This window comes from Saimiri boliviensis, chromosome 11, assembly GCF_048565385.1.
Source record: "Saimiri boliviensis isolate mSaiBol1 chromosome 11, mSaiBol1.pri, whole genome shotgun sequence".
Lineage (NCBI taxonomy): Eukaryota > Metazoa > Chordata > Mammalia > Primates > Cebidae > Saimiri > Saimiri boliviensis.
Window position 1 is genome coordinate 8,889,492 of NC_133459.1, and position 15,360 is coordinate 8,904,851.

General features: G+C 45.2%; 1 protein-coding gene across 2 annotated transcripts in view; it reads left to right on the forward strand.

Moving 5' to 3' along the window:
* Nucleotides 1–14,442, forward strand: part of NMNAT1 (nicotinamide nucleotide adenylyltransferase 1) — a 38,497-nt gene extending 24,055 nt beyond the window's left edge. The window contains exons 2-6 of one of the 2 annotated variants that reach the window (XM_074380041.1): nt 4,418–4,537; nt 5,405–5,575; nt 8,018–8,201; nt 11,840–11,982; nt 13,424–14,442. In XM_074380041.1, the coding sequence (XP_074236142.1) occupies nt 5,461–5,575; nt 8,018–8,201; nt 11,840–11,982; nt 13,424–13,824 (843 nt within the window). In that variant the 5' untranslated portion in view covers nt 4,418–4,537; nt 5,405–5,460 and the 3' untranslated portion in view covers nt 13,825–14,442. The remainder of the gene's footprint in view (nt 1–4,417; nt 4,538–5,404; nt 5,576–8,017; nt 8,202–11,839; nt 11,983–13,423) is intronic. The other variant, XM_003927912.4, reaches the window with a different exon arrangement.
* The last annotated feature ends 918 nt before the right edge of the window (nt 14,443–15,360 follow it).

Here is a 15,360-nt window from a genome sequence, read left to right on the forward strand (position 1 = left end):
GATTCTCAAAAGAGAGGAATGTCAAGGCTGGGTGTGGTGGCTCATGCCTGTAATCTTAGCACATTGAGAGTCTGAGGCAGGAAGATCAGTTAAAGCCAGGAGTTTTAGACCAGCCTGGCCAAAATAGTGAGACCTTGTCTCTACAAAAAAATTTTATTTTTGAGACAGAGTCTCACTCTGTCATCCAGGCTGAAGTGCAGTGGCGCAATCTTGGCTCACTATAATCTCTGCTGCCTGGGTTCAAGCGATTCTCCTGCCTCAACCTCCCGAGTAGCTGAGATTACAGGCGCTGGCCACCACACCTGGCTAATTTTTATATTTTTAGTAGAGATGCGATTTCACCATCTTGGCCAGGCAGGTCTTGAACTCCTGACCTCATGATCCACCAGCCTCGACCTCCCAAAGTGCTGGGATTATAGGCGTGAGCTACTATACCTGGCCATTTTATTGATTTAAAAAAAATTGCTTGTAGGCCACAGTGATTCACACCTGTAAGCCCAGCACTTTGGAAGGCCAAAGTGGGCAGGTCGCTTCGAGTTTCTGGGCCCAGGAGTTTGATACTAACGTAGGCAATATGGCAAAACCCCATGTCTACAAAAAAACAATTAGACAGGGCCAGGCATGATGGCTCATGACTGTAATCCCAGTGCTTTGGGAGGCAGGTGGATCACAAGGTCAGGAGACTAAGATCATCCTGGCCAACATGGTGAAACCCTGTCTCTGCCAAAAATACAAAAAAAATTAGCTGGGCGTGGTGGTGCACACCTGTAGTCCCAGCTACTCAGGAGGCTAAGGCAGGAGAACTGCTTGAACCCAGGAAGCAGAGATTGGCAGTGAGCTGAGATTGCGCCACTACACTACAGCCTGGGTGACAGTGCGAGACTCCATCTCAAAAAACAAACAAACAAACAAACAAAAAACCAGCTAATACATGCCTGTAGTCCCAGCTACTTGGGAGGCTGAGGTCGGAGGATCACTTGAGCCTGGGAGATGGCAGTAGCAGTGAGTCGAGATTTCACCACTGTACTCCAGCCTGGGCAACAGTGAGATCCTGTCTCAAAAATCAAAAAACGAGAAATTAAAAAACAAAAGACAGGCCAGGCGCGGTGGCTCAAGCCTGTAATCCCAGCACTCTGGGAGGCCGAGGCGGGTGGATCACGAGGTCAAGAGATCGAGACCATCCTGGTCAACATGGTGAAACCCCGTCTCTACTAAAAATACAAAAAATTAGCTGGGCATGGTGGTGCATGCCTGTAATCCCAGCTACTCAGGAGGCTGAGGCAGGAGAATTGCCTGAACCCAGGAGGTGGAGGTTGCGGTGAGCCGAGATCGCGCCATTGCACTCCAGCCTGGGTAACGAGCGAAACTCCATCTCAAAAAAAAAAAAAAAAAAAAAAAAAAAAAGACAACTGTAATAACAATGTGCAACATTAGTAATAGCTGTATTCATAGCATGTTTGCTAATTGCCAAATGTAGTTTTATGTCCTGGATCTGTGTTGTTTTATTTAATCCTCACAACAATCAGGAGGTAGGTAGTATTATTTGTTCCGTTTTAAGATTGATAAAAACTGGGACAAGGTGGGCATTGGGGCTCATGCCTGTAACACCAGCACTCTGAGAAGCCGAGGTGGGTACATCATTTAAGGTCAGAAGTTTGAGATCAGCCTGGCCAACATGGTGAAACCCCGACTCTACTAAAAATACAAAATTAGCCAGGTGTGGTGGCAGGGACCTGTAATCCCAGGTATTTGGAAGGCTGAGGCAGGGAAAATTGCTTGAAGCCAGGAGGCAGAGGTTGCAGTTAGCTGAGATCGCACCACTGCACTCCAGCCTGGGTGACAGAGCAAGAATCTGTCTCAAAAAAAAAAAAAAAAAAAAAACCTGGGACAAAAGGAAGGTTAAATTAGGGTTAGGTTATCCAAGGTCATGCTGTTGGAGCTGCAGTTTGAAGCCAGGTAGCCTAATTTCAGGGCATAGGCTCTCTGTATACTTTCTTGTGGAATCTGACTAATCCAAGCATAAAGACCTGTAGTACTGACAGGCTACTGAACAGTGATGGCCCCTGTGCACAAGCCCTACCTACCCGCTCAGCCTGTTCTACCAGCTCTTTTTGAAGACACTTTAAAATATAGTATGAATATTGGTAGAGAAATAAAGATAATCTGATGGAGAAACAAGAGTAGGATACCATCAACAGGAATATTCAGAGGATAGGGCTCTTGGAAATTAAGAGTGTAACGATAGAAATGAAAACTAGGCAGATTGGAGGATGAAATTGAGGCTATCTGGAAATAGAGCATGAAGGCAGGTGGTGGAAAATACAGAAAAAATGATTAAATGCTTCAGCTCTAAATAATAGAGATTTTTAGCCCGGGCACGGTGGCTCACACCTGTAATCCCAGCACTTCGGGAGGCCAAGGCGAATGGATCACTTAAGACCAGGAGTTTGAGACCAGCCTGGCCAACATGGTGAAACCCCATCTCTACTAAAAGTCCAAAAGTTAACTGGGTATGGTTCTGCATGAACCATACTGAATTCAATATGGTTGAACCTGGGAGGCGGACGTTGCAGTGAGCCAAGATCACACCATTGCACTCCAGCCTGGGCAATAAGAGCGAAACTTCGTCTCAAAAAAAGAAAAAAAAGAAATGGCATTATAAGCACATAATATAGAGTTATGGCAGTAACTCCCAGAAGAAATAGCTCAAAAAGTTAAAAGTGGTTGCCTCTGGGAGCTGGATGGAAGGGATGGTGAATGGGATATGATTGATGGCTGTTGGTTTTCACTAAGGGCCTTTTTCGCTCTGTGATTTTCTAGATCTGTATATATGAATTAGTTGAATAAAAAAGTTTAGGCTGGGTGAGGTAGCTCACACCTGTAATCCCAGCACTTTGGGAGGCTGAGGCAGGCAGATCACGAGGTCAGGAGATCAAGACCATCCTGGCCAACATGGTGAAACCTCGTCTCTATTAAAAATACAAAAAATTAGCTGGGTATAGTGGCACCTGCCTGTAGTCCCAGCTACTCGGGAGGCTGAGGCAGGAGTATTGCCCAGGAGGCAGAGGTTTCGGTGAGCCAAGATCACGCCACCGCACTCCAACGTGGTGACAGAGGGAGATTCTGTCTTAAAAAAAAAAAAAATTAGGCTGGGCGCGGTGGCTCAAGCCTGTAATCCCAGCACTTTGGGAGGCCGAGGCGGGCAGATCACGAGGTCAAGAGATCGAGACCATCCTGGTCAACATGGTGAAACCCCGTCTCTACTAAAAATACAAAAAAATTAGCTGGGCATGGTGGCGCGTGCCTGTAATCCCAGCTACTCAGGAAAGCTGAGGCAGGAGAATTGCCTGAACCCAGGAGGCGGAGGTTGCAGTGAGCCGAGACCACACCATTGCACTCCAGCCTGGGTTAACAAGAGCAAAACTCCGTCTCAGAAAAAAAAAAAAAAAAAAAAAAAAAAAAATTAATAAAAATTTAAAATTGGATACCTTGCATTTAATTACTTCATTAGGTTATGGAAGGATCAGTGGAATAATTGATATGGAAAAGAGGTTTGTAAATTATATACTGTTATTCAATGGAAAGTTATGGTGTTACTGTCATGTTGACTAAAAGGCAAAAATGCTGTATTTGGTAGATGATAATGTATTAATTAACTGAGGCTGTAATAGCGCAGGTCACAAAACTTGAGTAACACATGATAATAAACGCTCATTTTTGCCTTTGAGAGTAGGGTCAGCTTGTTGGCTTGACAGTCTGAGCCAGGTTTGGTTGCCCTCACTTGGGTTTGCTCATGTGTCCGAGCAGATGGACTGTAGTTGTTGGCTGGTGGGGGATGGCCGTGTTCCCCACATGTGGAACAGTTGGATGGCTATCAGTGAGAGCATCAGCTTTCTCCCACGTGTTCTGGCATCCTCCACACTATTACTTGTGCCACATTCTTTCGGCAAAAGCAAGTCAAAAAATGTGGGGAAGTCACTTCCATCTCTTCGTGGTATGAGCTGCAAATTCACATTGAAAAGGAGGGATGGGCCAGGTATGGTGGCTGATGCCTGCAATCCCAGCACTTTGGAAGGCCAAGGCAGGCAGATCACGAAGTCAGGAATTCGAGACCAGCCTGACCAGCATGGTGAAACCCCATCTCCACTAAAAATACAAAAATTAGCTGAGCATGGTGGTGTGTGCCTGTCATCCCAGCTAATCAGGAGGCTGAAGCAGGAGAATTGCTTGAATCCAGGAGGCGGAGGTTGCAGTGAGCTGAGATCAGGCCATTGCACTTCAGCCAGGGCAACAGAATGAGATTCCGTCTTGAAGGAAAAAAAAAAATAAAACAAAAAGGAGGGATGGGACATGGAAGCATTTTGACAGTTCACTTAGCATAATGATTGAAGCCAAAAAAAAATTTTTTTTTTTTTAGATGGAATCTGGCTCTGTCGCCAGGCTCTGGTGCAGTGGCGCGATCTCAGCTCACTCAACCTCCGCCTCCCAGGTTCAAGCGATTCTCCTGCCTCAGCCTCCCAAGTAGCTGACATTACAGGTATGCACCACCATGCTCAGCTAATTTTTATATTTTTAGTAGAGACAGGATTTCACCATGTTGGCCAGGATGGTCTTGATCTCTTGGCTTTGTGATCCACCTGCCTCAGCCTCCCAAAGTGCTGGGATTATAGGCATGAGCCACTGCACCTGGCCAAAGTCAAATATTTTTCATTCATTTATTGGGAATGAGAACATGGAAGGACATCAGAAGATCTGTAACTGGGCTGAGCGCGGTGAGTCATGCTTGTAATCCCAGCACTTTGAGAGACAGGCAGAAGGATTGCTTGAGCCCCGGAGTCTGAGACCAGCCTGGGCAACATAGCAAGACCCCATCTCTACAAAAAATAATTTTTAAAATAACTAGCCAGCCTATTGGTATGTGCCTGTGTTCCTAGCTACTTCAGAGGCTGAGGTGGGAGCAATCACTTGAGCCCAGGAGTTTGAGGGTGCAGTGAGCTATAGTTGCACTACTACACTCTAGCCAGGGTGACAGAGCAAGACCTCATCTTAAAAAAAAAATGTATAGCTAGGCGCGGTGGCTCAAGCCTGTAATCCCAGCACTTTGGGAGGCCGAGGCGGGTGGATCACGAGGTCGAGAGATCGAGACCATCCTGGTCAACATGGTGAAACCCCGTCTCTACTAAAAATACAAAACATTAGCTGGGCATGGTGGCGCGTGCCTGTAATCCCAGCTACTCAGGAGGCTGAGGCAGGAGAATTGCCTGAACCCGGGAGGCGGAGGTTGCGGTGAGCCGAGATCGCGCCATTGCACTCCAGCCTGGGTAACAAGAGCGAAACTCCGTCTCAAAAAAAAAAAAAAAAAAAAAAAAATGTATAACTGATTGCATTTTTTTTTCCTTTGTAGACAACAAGGGAGGTGTCACAGTTTTCCATTTAGATCAACAACTTCGAGTTCTTACCATGGAAAATTCCGAGAAGACTGAAGTGGTTCTCCTTGCTTGTGGTTCCTTCAATCCCATCACCAACATGCACCTCAGATTGTTTGAGCTGGCCAAGGACTACTTGAATGGAACAGGTAGGAGCAGTAACCAAAAGTGGCTTAAGACGAGGGAAGCAGTATGCCTGGGCCTGTTTCAGAATACACATTTGATCGACTGGGCACAAATATGCTGTCCTGCTCTCTTGTAAAGTGACTTCTTAGCCAAGAAAGAGGGTGAAGTATGAGGGTAGAATTGAGCATCTGGCTATGGCCTGTAGAATAGAAAGTACAGTTGAGTACAGTGGCTCACACCTGTAATCTCAGTGCTTCAGGAGGCTGAGGTGGAGGATCACTTGAGGACAGGAATTTGAGACCGGTGGAACATGGGAAACAGAGTCCCCATCTCTAGAAAAAATTGGTCGGGTATGGTGGCATGTGCCAGTGGTCCCAGCTACTCAGGAGACTAAAAGTAGGAGGATTACTTGAGCCTGGGAGGTGAAGGCTGCAGCGAGCCATGATCACACATTTGCTCACCAGCCTGGGCATCAGAGCAAGACCCTGACCACCCTCCCCACCAAGAAAAGGAATTTGTTTCTGTCATCCATGTGCTTAAGCTACTTCAGAGTTTCCCATTACTTAAGGCAAAAAATGAAAGCTTGTACTTAGCATACATAAAACCTCCAGGATCAGGCACAGCCTTTTAAAATTTTTCATAAACAATGCATGAATAGGCTGGGGTGGGGGGGCATGGTGGCTCACACCTGTAATCCCAGTACTTCGGGAGGCAGAGGGGGGCAGATTACCTGAGGTGAGGAGTTTGAGATCAGCCTGGCCAATGTGGTAAAACCCCACCTCTACAGAGTCTTGCTCTCTTGCCCAGGCTGGAATGCAGTGGCAATGTCTGGGCTCACTACAACCTCCACCTTCCAAGTTCAAGTGATTCTCTTGCCTCAGCCTCTCAAATAACTGGGATTACATGTGTGCACCACACACCCGGCCTAGTTTTGTACGTTTAGTAGAAATGGGGTTTCACCTTGTTGGCCAGGCTGGTCTCGAACTCCTGTTCTCAAGCACTCTTCCCCCTTTGGCTTCCCAAAGTGCTGGGATTACAGGTATGAACCACCATGGCATGACATAATATAATATGTTTAATGTGTATCCTTCCAGTCTTCTTTATATGAATTTATATGCAAACATTTGAGTGTATAGACAGATTTTTTTTGTTGTTCGTTTGTTTGAAATGGTTCTCACTCTGTCACCCTGGCTGGACAGGCTGGAGTGCAGTAGCATGTTCACAGCCCACTGCAGCCTTGACCTCCTGGGCTTAAGTGAGCCTCCTGCCTAAGCCTCCTGAGTAGCTGTGACTACAGGCATGCCACCACATCTGGCTAATTTTTTTCTTTTTGTAGAAACTGGGTCTCACTGTTTTGCCCATGGTGGTGTTGAGCTCCTGGGTTCAAGTGATTCTCCTGCCTCAGTCTCCCAAAGTCCTGGGATTACAGGTGTGAGCCACTACACCTGTCCTCGATTTTTTTGTTACATAAATGATCATATAATATGCTGATAGGTAGATGGATGGATGGATGCTAAATCTCACTAATAATTCTAATAACCAGAGAACTAACTTAAAAATTGATATATATTTTACCTATCACATTGAGAAATGGGCTTTTGTATACACTTTAGGTGGACAATACAAATTAAGGCTTTTGGCCGGGCATGGTGGCTCACGCCTGTAATCCAAGCACTTTGGAGGCCAAGGCAAATGGATCACCTGAGGTAGGGAGTTCAAGACCATCAAGACCAGCCTGAACAACATAGTTAAACCCTATCTTTAAAAACAAAAAACAAAAAATACAAAAAAAATAAATTAAGGCCTTTTACAAAGTGATTTGGCAATATCAATAGAAATTTAACTGTATAGGGGAATGAGGTGAGGTACAGAGTTTCAGTTGGGGAAGATGAAAACATTCTAGGGATGAGAGCGATGGTTGCACAACAGTGTGCTTGCACTTACTATCATAGAACTGTATACTCAAGTGGTTAAAATGGGAAATTTTTGTGTAATTTATATTTTACCGTAATTTCAGTCAGTTAATTGATCAATCTGCTAATAAGCTGGAATCCCCAAAGCAAGAGAATCAGTAATTACAAAACAATATTGGCCAAGCATGGTGACCCACGCCTGTAGTCCCAGCACTTTGGGAGGCCGAGGCAGGCAGATCACTTGAGGTCAGGAGTTCGAGACCAGCTTGGCTAACAGTGAAACCCCATCTCTACTAAAAATAACAAAAATTAGCCAGGCATCGTGGCACACATCTGTAACCCAGCTACTTGGGAGGCTGAGTCAGGAGAATTGGTTGAACCTGGGAGGCGGAGGTTGCAGTGAGCTATCATGCCACTACACTCTAGCCTGGGCAACAAGAGCAAGTCTCTGTCTCAAAACAAAACAAAACAAAACATAATATTGATCATAATATTTCCTGTGCATAAAATCTAATTTGTTATACCTAATGTGAAACCTAACTCTTTATCTAGGAAGATACCGAGTTGTCAAAGGCATCATCTCTCCCGTTGGTGATGCCTATAAGAAGAAAGGACTCATTCCTGCCCATCACCGGATCATCATGGCAGAACTTGCCACCAAGAATTCCAAATGGGTGGAAGTTGATACATGGGAAAGTCTTCAGAAGGAGTGGAAAGAGACTCTTAAGGTGCTAAGGTACTCACAGTGGAATCGGCTTTGTCAGTTCTGTGTAAATGGCTAGGCAGCTTGTTTTTACCATGTTTCCATGTTGCTTATATCTGTGAACATACAAAAATGTGACAGATTTGCAAAACTGTCACATATGTTATAAGCCATTCCTGTGGAAGGTTACTATTAAGACTGTAGAGCACAGTACCAGAGGATGGGTATTCCTTAGCCCCTCTGTGTCTTTCATTATGTTTTAAGATGTTTGTGGCCGGGTGTGGTAGCTTACGCCTGTATTCCCAGCACTTTGGGAGACAGAGGCGGTTGGATCACTTGAGGTCAGGAGTTCGAGACTAGTCTGGCCAATGTGATGAAAACCCATCTCTACTAAAAATACAGAAATTAGCTGGGTGTGGTGGTGTGTGCCTGTAATCTCAGCTACCTGGGAGGCTGAGGTAGGAGAATCACTTGAACCCCGGGGGGCAGAGGTTACATTGCATGCTTGCTGCTATGTGTTATCACTATTAGAAAATAGAGGAAGCTGGCCTGGTCTATCTGAGCCCCAAATGAGGGAGGCAAAATTGCAGGAAGATGTTATGATTATCAGTCTTCCTAAGTATAAAAGTGATAGGCAGATAATTTAAGGAAGAGAAGCATCAAGTGCTGCTTGACCATGGACAGGCCTGATTTGTATGCTGCTTCCATGACAGCATCTGGAGAGAGTCACGAATCTCTGTGCTCATACCTTTGAAGCAATTCTAGTTAAGGGTTCAGAGACCAGAGCAAGTGACATCTAATTATTTTTCTTTTTTTTTCTTTTTTTAACGGTGTCTCACTTTGTTGCCCAGGCTGGAGTGCAGTGGCGTGATTTGGGCTCACTGCATCCTCTGCCTCCTGGGTTGGAGCAATTCTCCTACCTCAGCCTCCCAAGTAGCTGGGGTTATAGGTGTGTGCCACCATGCCTGGCTAATTTTTGTGTTTTTTTGTAGAGATGGGTTCTTGCCATGTTGGCCAGGCTAGTCTTGAATTCCTGACCTCAGGTGATTCACCCACCTTGGCATCCCAGAGTGCTGGGATGACAGGCGTGATCCACTGCACCCGGCCCTCCCTTTTTTTTTTTTTTTTTTTTTTTTTGAGACAGAGTCTTGCTCTGTCGCCCAGGCTGGAGTGCAGTGGCATGAACTCACCTCACTGCAACCTCTCCCTCCTGGGTTCAAGCAATTCTCCTGCCTTAGCCTCCTGAGTAGCTGGGACTACAGGTGCCCGCCACCACCCCTGGCTAATTTTTATATTGCTAGTAGAGATGGGGTTTCATCATGTCATCATGTTGGCCAGGCTGGTCTTGAACTTCTTTTTTTTTTTTTTTTTTTTTTTTTGAGACGGAGTTTCGCTCTTGTTACCCAGGCTGGAGTGCAATGGCGCGATCTCGGCTCACCGCAACCTCCGCCTGGTCTTGAACTTCTAACCTCAGGTGATCTACCTGCCTCGGCCTACTAACACCTAATTATTCCTTTTTTTTTTTTTTTTTTTGAGACAGAGTTTCACTCTTGTCGCCTAGGCTGGAGTGCGATGGTGCGATCTTGGCTCACAGCAACTTCTGCCTCCCGGGTTCAAGCAATTTCCCTGCCTTAGCCTTCTGGTTGCTGGGATTACAGGCACCATCACAACGCCCAGCTAATTTTTTGTATTTTCAGTAGAGATGAGGTTTCATCATGTTGGGCAGGCTGGTCTTGAACTCCCGACCTCAGGTGATCTGCCTGTCTCAGCCTCCCAAAGTGCTGGGATTACAGGCTTGCCACCGGGCCCAGCCGACACCCAATTATTTCTTAATGTTGTTTTGATTTTTCAAAATTTTCTTTTCTTAGGCCGGGCGCGGTGGCTCAAGCCTGTAATCCCAGCACTTTGGGAGGCCGATGCGGGTGGATCACAAGGTCGAGAGATCGAGACCATCCTGGTCAACATGGTGAAACCCCGTCTCTACTAAAAATACAAAAAATTAGCTGGGCATGGTGGCACGTGCCTGTAATCCCAGCTACTCAGGAGGCTGAGGAAGGAGAATTGCCTGAACCCAGGAGGCGGAGGTTGCGGTGAGCCGAGATTGCGCCATTGCACTCCAGCCTGGGTAACGAGAGCCAAACTCCATCTCAAAAAAAAAAAAAAAAAAAAATTTCTTTATTTTGTTGGATATGGGGTCTCGATATGTTGCGTAGGCTGATCTCAAACTCCTGGCCTCAAGCAGTCCTCCCACCTAGGCCTCCCAAAGTGCTGGGATTACAAGTGTAAGCTACCATGCCTGGCCTATTGTTATCTTGAGTTTAAAATAAAAGGGCTTTCTGAAAAGACTTTCTGTTTAGTATCTGTTCTTAGAGTTCTGAACCTTCCAGTTACCAACTACATCAGTTAGGATTCAGATGAGGAAGTAGAAACCACTCTGGGTATTTTAAGTGGAAAGAGATTTAAATTCTTCATCAAAAAGTACTTAGAAGTAAAAGAACTAAGGCTGAATGTGGTGGCTCATGCCTGTAATCCCAACACTTTTGGGAGGCTGAGTCAGGCGGATTACCTGAGGCCAGGAATTCAAGACCAGCCTGGCCAACATGGCAAAACCCCATCTCTACTAAAAATAAAAAGATTAGTTGGGCGTGGTGGTGCATGCCTGTAATTCCAGCTACTCTGGAGGCTGAGGCAGGAGAATTACCTGAGCCTGGGAGGTAGAGGTTACATTGAACTGAGATTGTACAACTGCACTCCAGCCTGGGCAACACAAGACTGTCTCAAAAAAAAAAAGTAGCTGGAGGCCGGGCGCTGTGGCTCATGCCTGTAATCCTAGCACTTTGGGAGGCTGAGGTGGGTGGATCACCTGAGGTCAGGAGTTCAAGACCAGCCTGGCCATAATGGTGAAACCCCATCTTTTTTTTTTTTTTTTTTTTTTTTTTAAGACCGAGTCTCCATCTGTCACTCAGAGTGCAGTGGCGCGATCTTGGCTAACTGCAGCCTCCGCCTCCTGGGTTCAAGTGATTCTCCTGCGTCAGTCTCCTTAGTAGCTGGGATTACAGGTGTGTACCACCACAACTGGCTAATTTTTTGTATTTTTAGTAGAGACGGGGTTTCAGCATGTTGGTCAGCTGGTCTCGAACTCCTGACCTTGTGATATGCCTGCCTCAGCCTCCTAAACTGCTGGGATTACAGGCATAAGCCACCATGCCCTTTCGATTTTTTAATATCTTTTTAGTCCTCCACAACAGTTGTCTTATGTTGAGAGGATTTTACCAGATAATTCATGTAAAGGATTCAGTGTAGGGTGTGGCACAAAATAAATAAATAATGTTGGCCAGGCGTGATGGCTTATGCCAGTAATCCCAGCACTTTGGGAGATGGAGAGGGGCGGATCACTTGAGGTCAGAAGTTCAAGACCAGCCTGGCCAACATGAGGAAATCCCATCTCTACTAAAAATACAGAAAAAAAATAGCCCAGCGTGGTGGTGTGGACCTGTGGAGCTGCTCAGGAGGCAGAGGTTGCAGTGAGCTGAAATTTTGCCACTGCACTCACTCCAACTTGGGTGACACAGCAAGACTCCATCTCAAAATAATAAATAAATAATGTTAATGATACTCTTAACGGGGCATTGTGAGAAAGCAGAACATTCTATTGTACTGTTGTTTTATAGACACCATCAAGAGAAACTGGAGGCTAGTAACTGTGATCACCAGCAGAATTCACCTATGCTAGAAAGGCCTGGACGGAAGAGGAAGTGGACTGAGCCAAAACAAGATTCTAATCAAAAGAAATCCCTAGATCCGAAAACAAAAGGTTTGTATGTTTCATCAGGACTCATGGACTAGAGCTGATAAGATTCTATAGCTGAGCAAACCTCTGTGTATTTTTTTGTTTTTTAGAGATGGGATCTCATTATGTTGGCCAGGTTGGTCTTGAACTTCTGGCCTCAAGCAATCCTCCCGCTTTGATCTCCCATAGTATTAGGTTTACAGGTGTGAGCCACTACACCTGGCTTGTATTTTCTTTCATTCATTCTTTTTTTTTTTTTTTTGGTTTTGAGATGGAGTGTTGCTCTGTTGTCCAGGCTGGAGTGCAGTGGCACAATTTCAGCTCACTGCAACCTCTGCCTCCTGGGTTCAAACAATTCTCCTGCCTCAGCCTCCTCAGCAGCTGGGACTACAGGCGTGTGCTACCGCGGCCTGCTAATTTTTTGTATTTTTAGTAGAGACGGGGTTTCACCATATTAGCCAGGATGATCTCGATCTTCTTTTTTTTTTTTTTTTTTTTTTGAGACGGAGTTTCGCTCTTGTTACCCACGCTGGAGTGCAATGACGTGATCTCAGCTCACCGCAACCTCCGCCTCCTGAGTTCAGGCAATTCTCCTGCCTCAGCCTCCTGAGTAGCTGGGATTATAGGCACACACCACCATGCCCAGCTAAATTTTTGTATCTTTAGTAGAGAAGGGGTTTCACCATGTTGACCAGGATGGTCTCCATCTCTTGACCTCGTGATCCACCCGCCTCGGCCTCCCAAAGTGCTGGGATTACAGGCTTGAGCCACCGCGCCTGGCCGATCTTGATCTTCTGACCTCATGATTTGCCCACCTCGGCCTCCCAAAGTGCTGGGATTATAGGCATGAGCCACCATGCCCAGCCTAGCCTATATTTTCATTTTATATTGCATATTTGGCGTCTAGAAAATGCCCCTTGTTAGTTTCATGAAGCGAAGAAGAGTAAAAGGCACCCGAGCTTATTTCTCCTGCAGTGGTCTCTAATTTTTGAGGTGTTCTGGATCTCTTTTGGGAATCTGATTCTTATAAAAACTGTGAACTCTTCTTCTTTTTTTTTTTTGAGACAGAGTTTTGCTCTTGTTGCCCAGGCTGGAGTGCAATGGCGTGATCTCGGCTCACTGTAACCTCTGCCTCCTGGGTTCAAGCAATTCTCCCGCCTCAGCCTCCCAAGTATATACCACTACCCCTGGCAAATTTTGTATTTTTAGTAGAGACGGGTTTTCTCCATGTTGGCCAGGCTGATCTCAAACACCTGACCTCAAGTGATCCCACCCGCCTTGGCCTCCCAGAGTGCTGGGATTACAGGTATGAGCCACCGTGCCCAGCCCCAACCCTCATTCTTGAAAAGCACATGTATACCTTCATTTTGATACAATGAGTTATTAGAAAAGTAAACCCCTTTCCACTTGGAGAAGGTAGGGGGAAGAAAAAGCAGACCCTGAAGCTCTGTTTTATTCTTCCCAGCTGCACCTAAGGTCAAGCTGCTGTGTGGGGCAGATTTACTGGAGTCCTTTGCTGTTCCCAATTTGTGGAAGAGTGAAGACATCACCCAAATCGTGGCTGACTATGGGCTCATATGTGTTACTCGGGCTGGAAATGATGCTCAGAAATTTATCTATGAATCGGATGTGCTGTGGAAACACCGGAGCAACATTCATGTGGTGAATGAATGGATCACCAATGACATCTCATCCACAAAAATCCGGAGAGCCCTCAGAAGGGGCCAGAGCATTCGCTACTTGGTACCAGATCTTGTCCAAGAGTACATTGAAAATCATAATTTGTACAGCTCTGAGAGTGAAGACAGGAATGCTGGGGTCATCCTGGCCCCTTTGCAGAGAAACACTGCAGAAGCTAAGACATGAGAATTCTACAGCATGATATTTTGGACTTCCCGTTTGGGGATCTGAAACAATCTGGGCGTTAGTAACTGGGGAAGGAAGTTGTGATCTGTTGCCTAAACTAAAGCTTAAGTTGAGTAAAAACTGGCCTGGTGTGGTGGCTCACGTCTATATTCCCAGCCTGGCAATAGAGCAAGACTGTCTCAAAAAAAAAAAGTAAATAAGTTTAGTAAAAATCAATGCTAAGTTAAAATAAGGGTTTTTTTTCTTCTTGTTTTTTTTTTTTTTTTTTTAAAAAAAAGATGGGGTTTCACCATGATGGCCAGGCTGGTCTTGAACTCTTGACCTCAGGTGATCCACCCACCTCAGCCTCCCAAAGTGCTAGGATTACAGGCGTGAGCCACCGTGCCTGGCTTTTTTCTTCTTTTTATCAGATGTTGCTAAGATGAATGTTTTCCTTATGGTCTTATTTTAATCTCTATCTTTAAAACATTAAGACAAGAAATTAGTAGCACACAAAAACCAGAAGTATTTTCAGTGAAACTAGCTGCAAATAAGTTAAAAAGTCCATCCTAACTCTACCATATAAAAGAAGCAAAATGTGAAAAGCAAACGTTCATTTAAAATTCTAACTTCGAAAAATATATATATATATATATATGTATGTATATATATGAAAGCAGGTGGTGATAAAAAAATAAAATTCTAACTTTGGTTATGAAGGGAATTGACATTTTATGTATGCCTGTTGCTGGGTAATCAGCAGCCAGGATAGACAAAAAGGAATTCTCTTTTTTTTTTTTTTTTGAGATGGAGTTTGGCTCTTGCCCAGGCTGGAGTGCAGTGGCTTGATCTTGGCTCACCGCAACCTCCACCTCCTGGGTTCAAGCGATTCTCCTGCCTCAGCCTCCCAAGTAGCTGGGATTACAGGCGTGCACCACCATGCCTGGCTAATTTTTTCATATTTTTAGTAGAGATAGTGTTTTACCATGTTGGCCAGGCTGGTCTCAAACTCCTGACCTTAGGTGATCCACCTGCCTTGGCCACCCAAAGTGCTGGGATTAAAGGCATGAGCCGTCAAGCCTAGTCGAGAAAGGAATTCTTACAGTAGTGATCTTGTAAAATGTACCATTGATAAATTATCTCCAGTTACACAAAATAAAGGTTGTGTATATGTCTGCCAGAAACATTGTACCAATAGTTCTCTGTGACACATACCAGAATTGCCAGCTAAACTTTGGCAAGACCTATCTGCCTGGAGCTCCACCTTTGGAGATGTAGGGAGTTGAGATCTAAGCCCTCATGTGTTTAGAAAGGTACACAGGTATTTCTGATGCCCACCAAAGGGAGAGAGCTGCTGCCTTACGCTTTATATACATTCACTTAGCCTTGTTGTGGGTCATGCTCTAGCCCTGGCCATTCATCCTCTCTTTATCTGTCTTCAGGAACAACTTCAGAGATAATATCATGCTACCTTGAATTGAGAGAACCACAGGGAATGAGGGATCTCATTCAAAGATTTTCTTTTTTTTTTTTTTTTTTTTTTTTGAGACGGAGTTT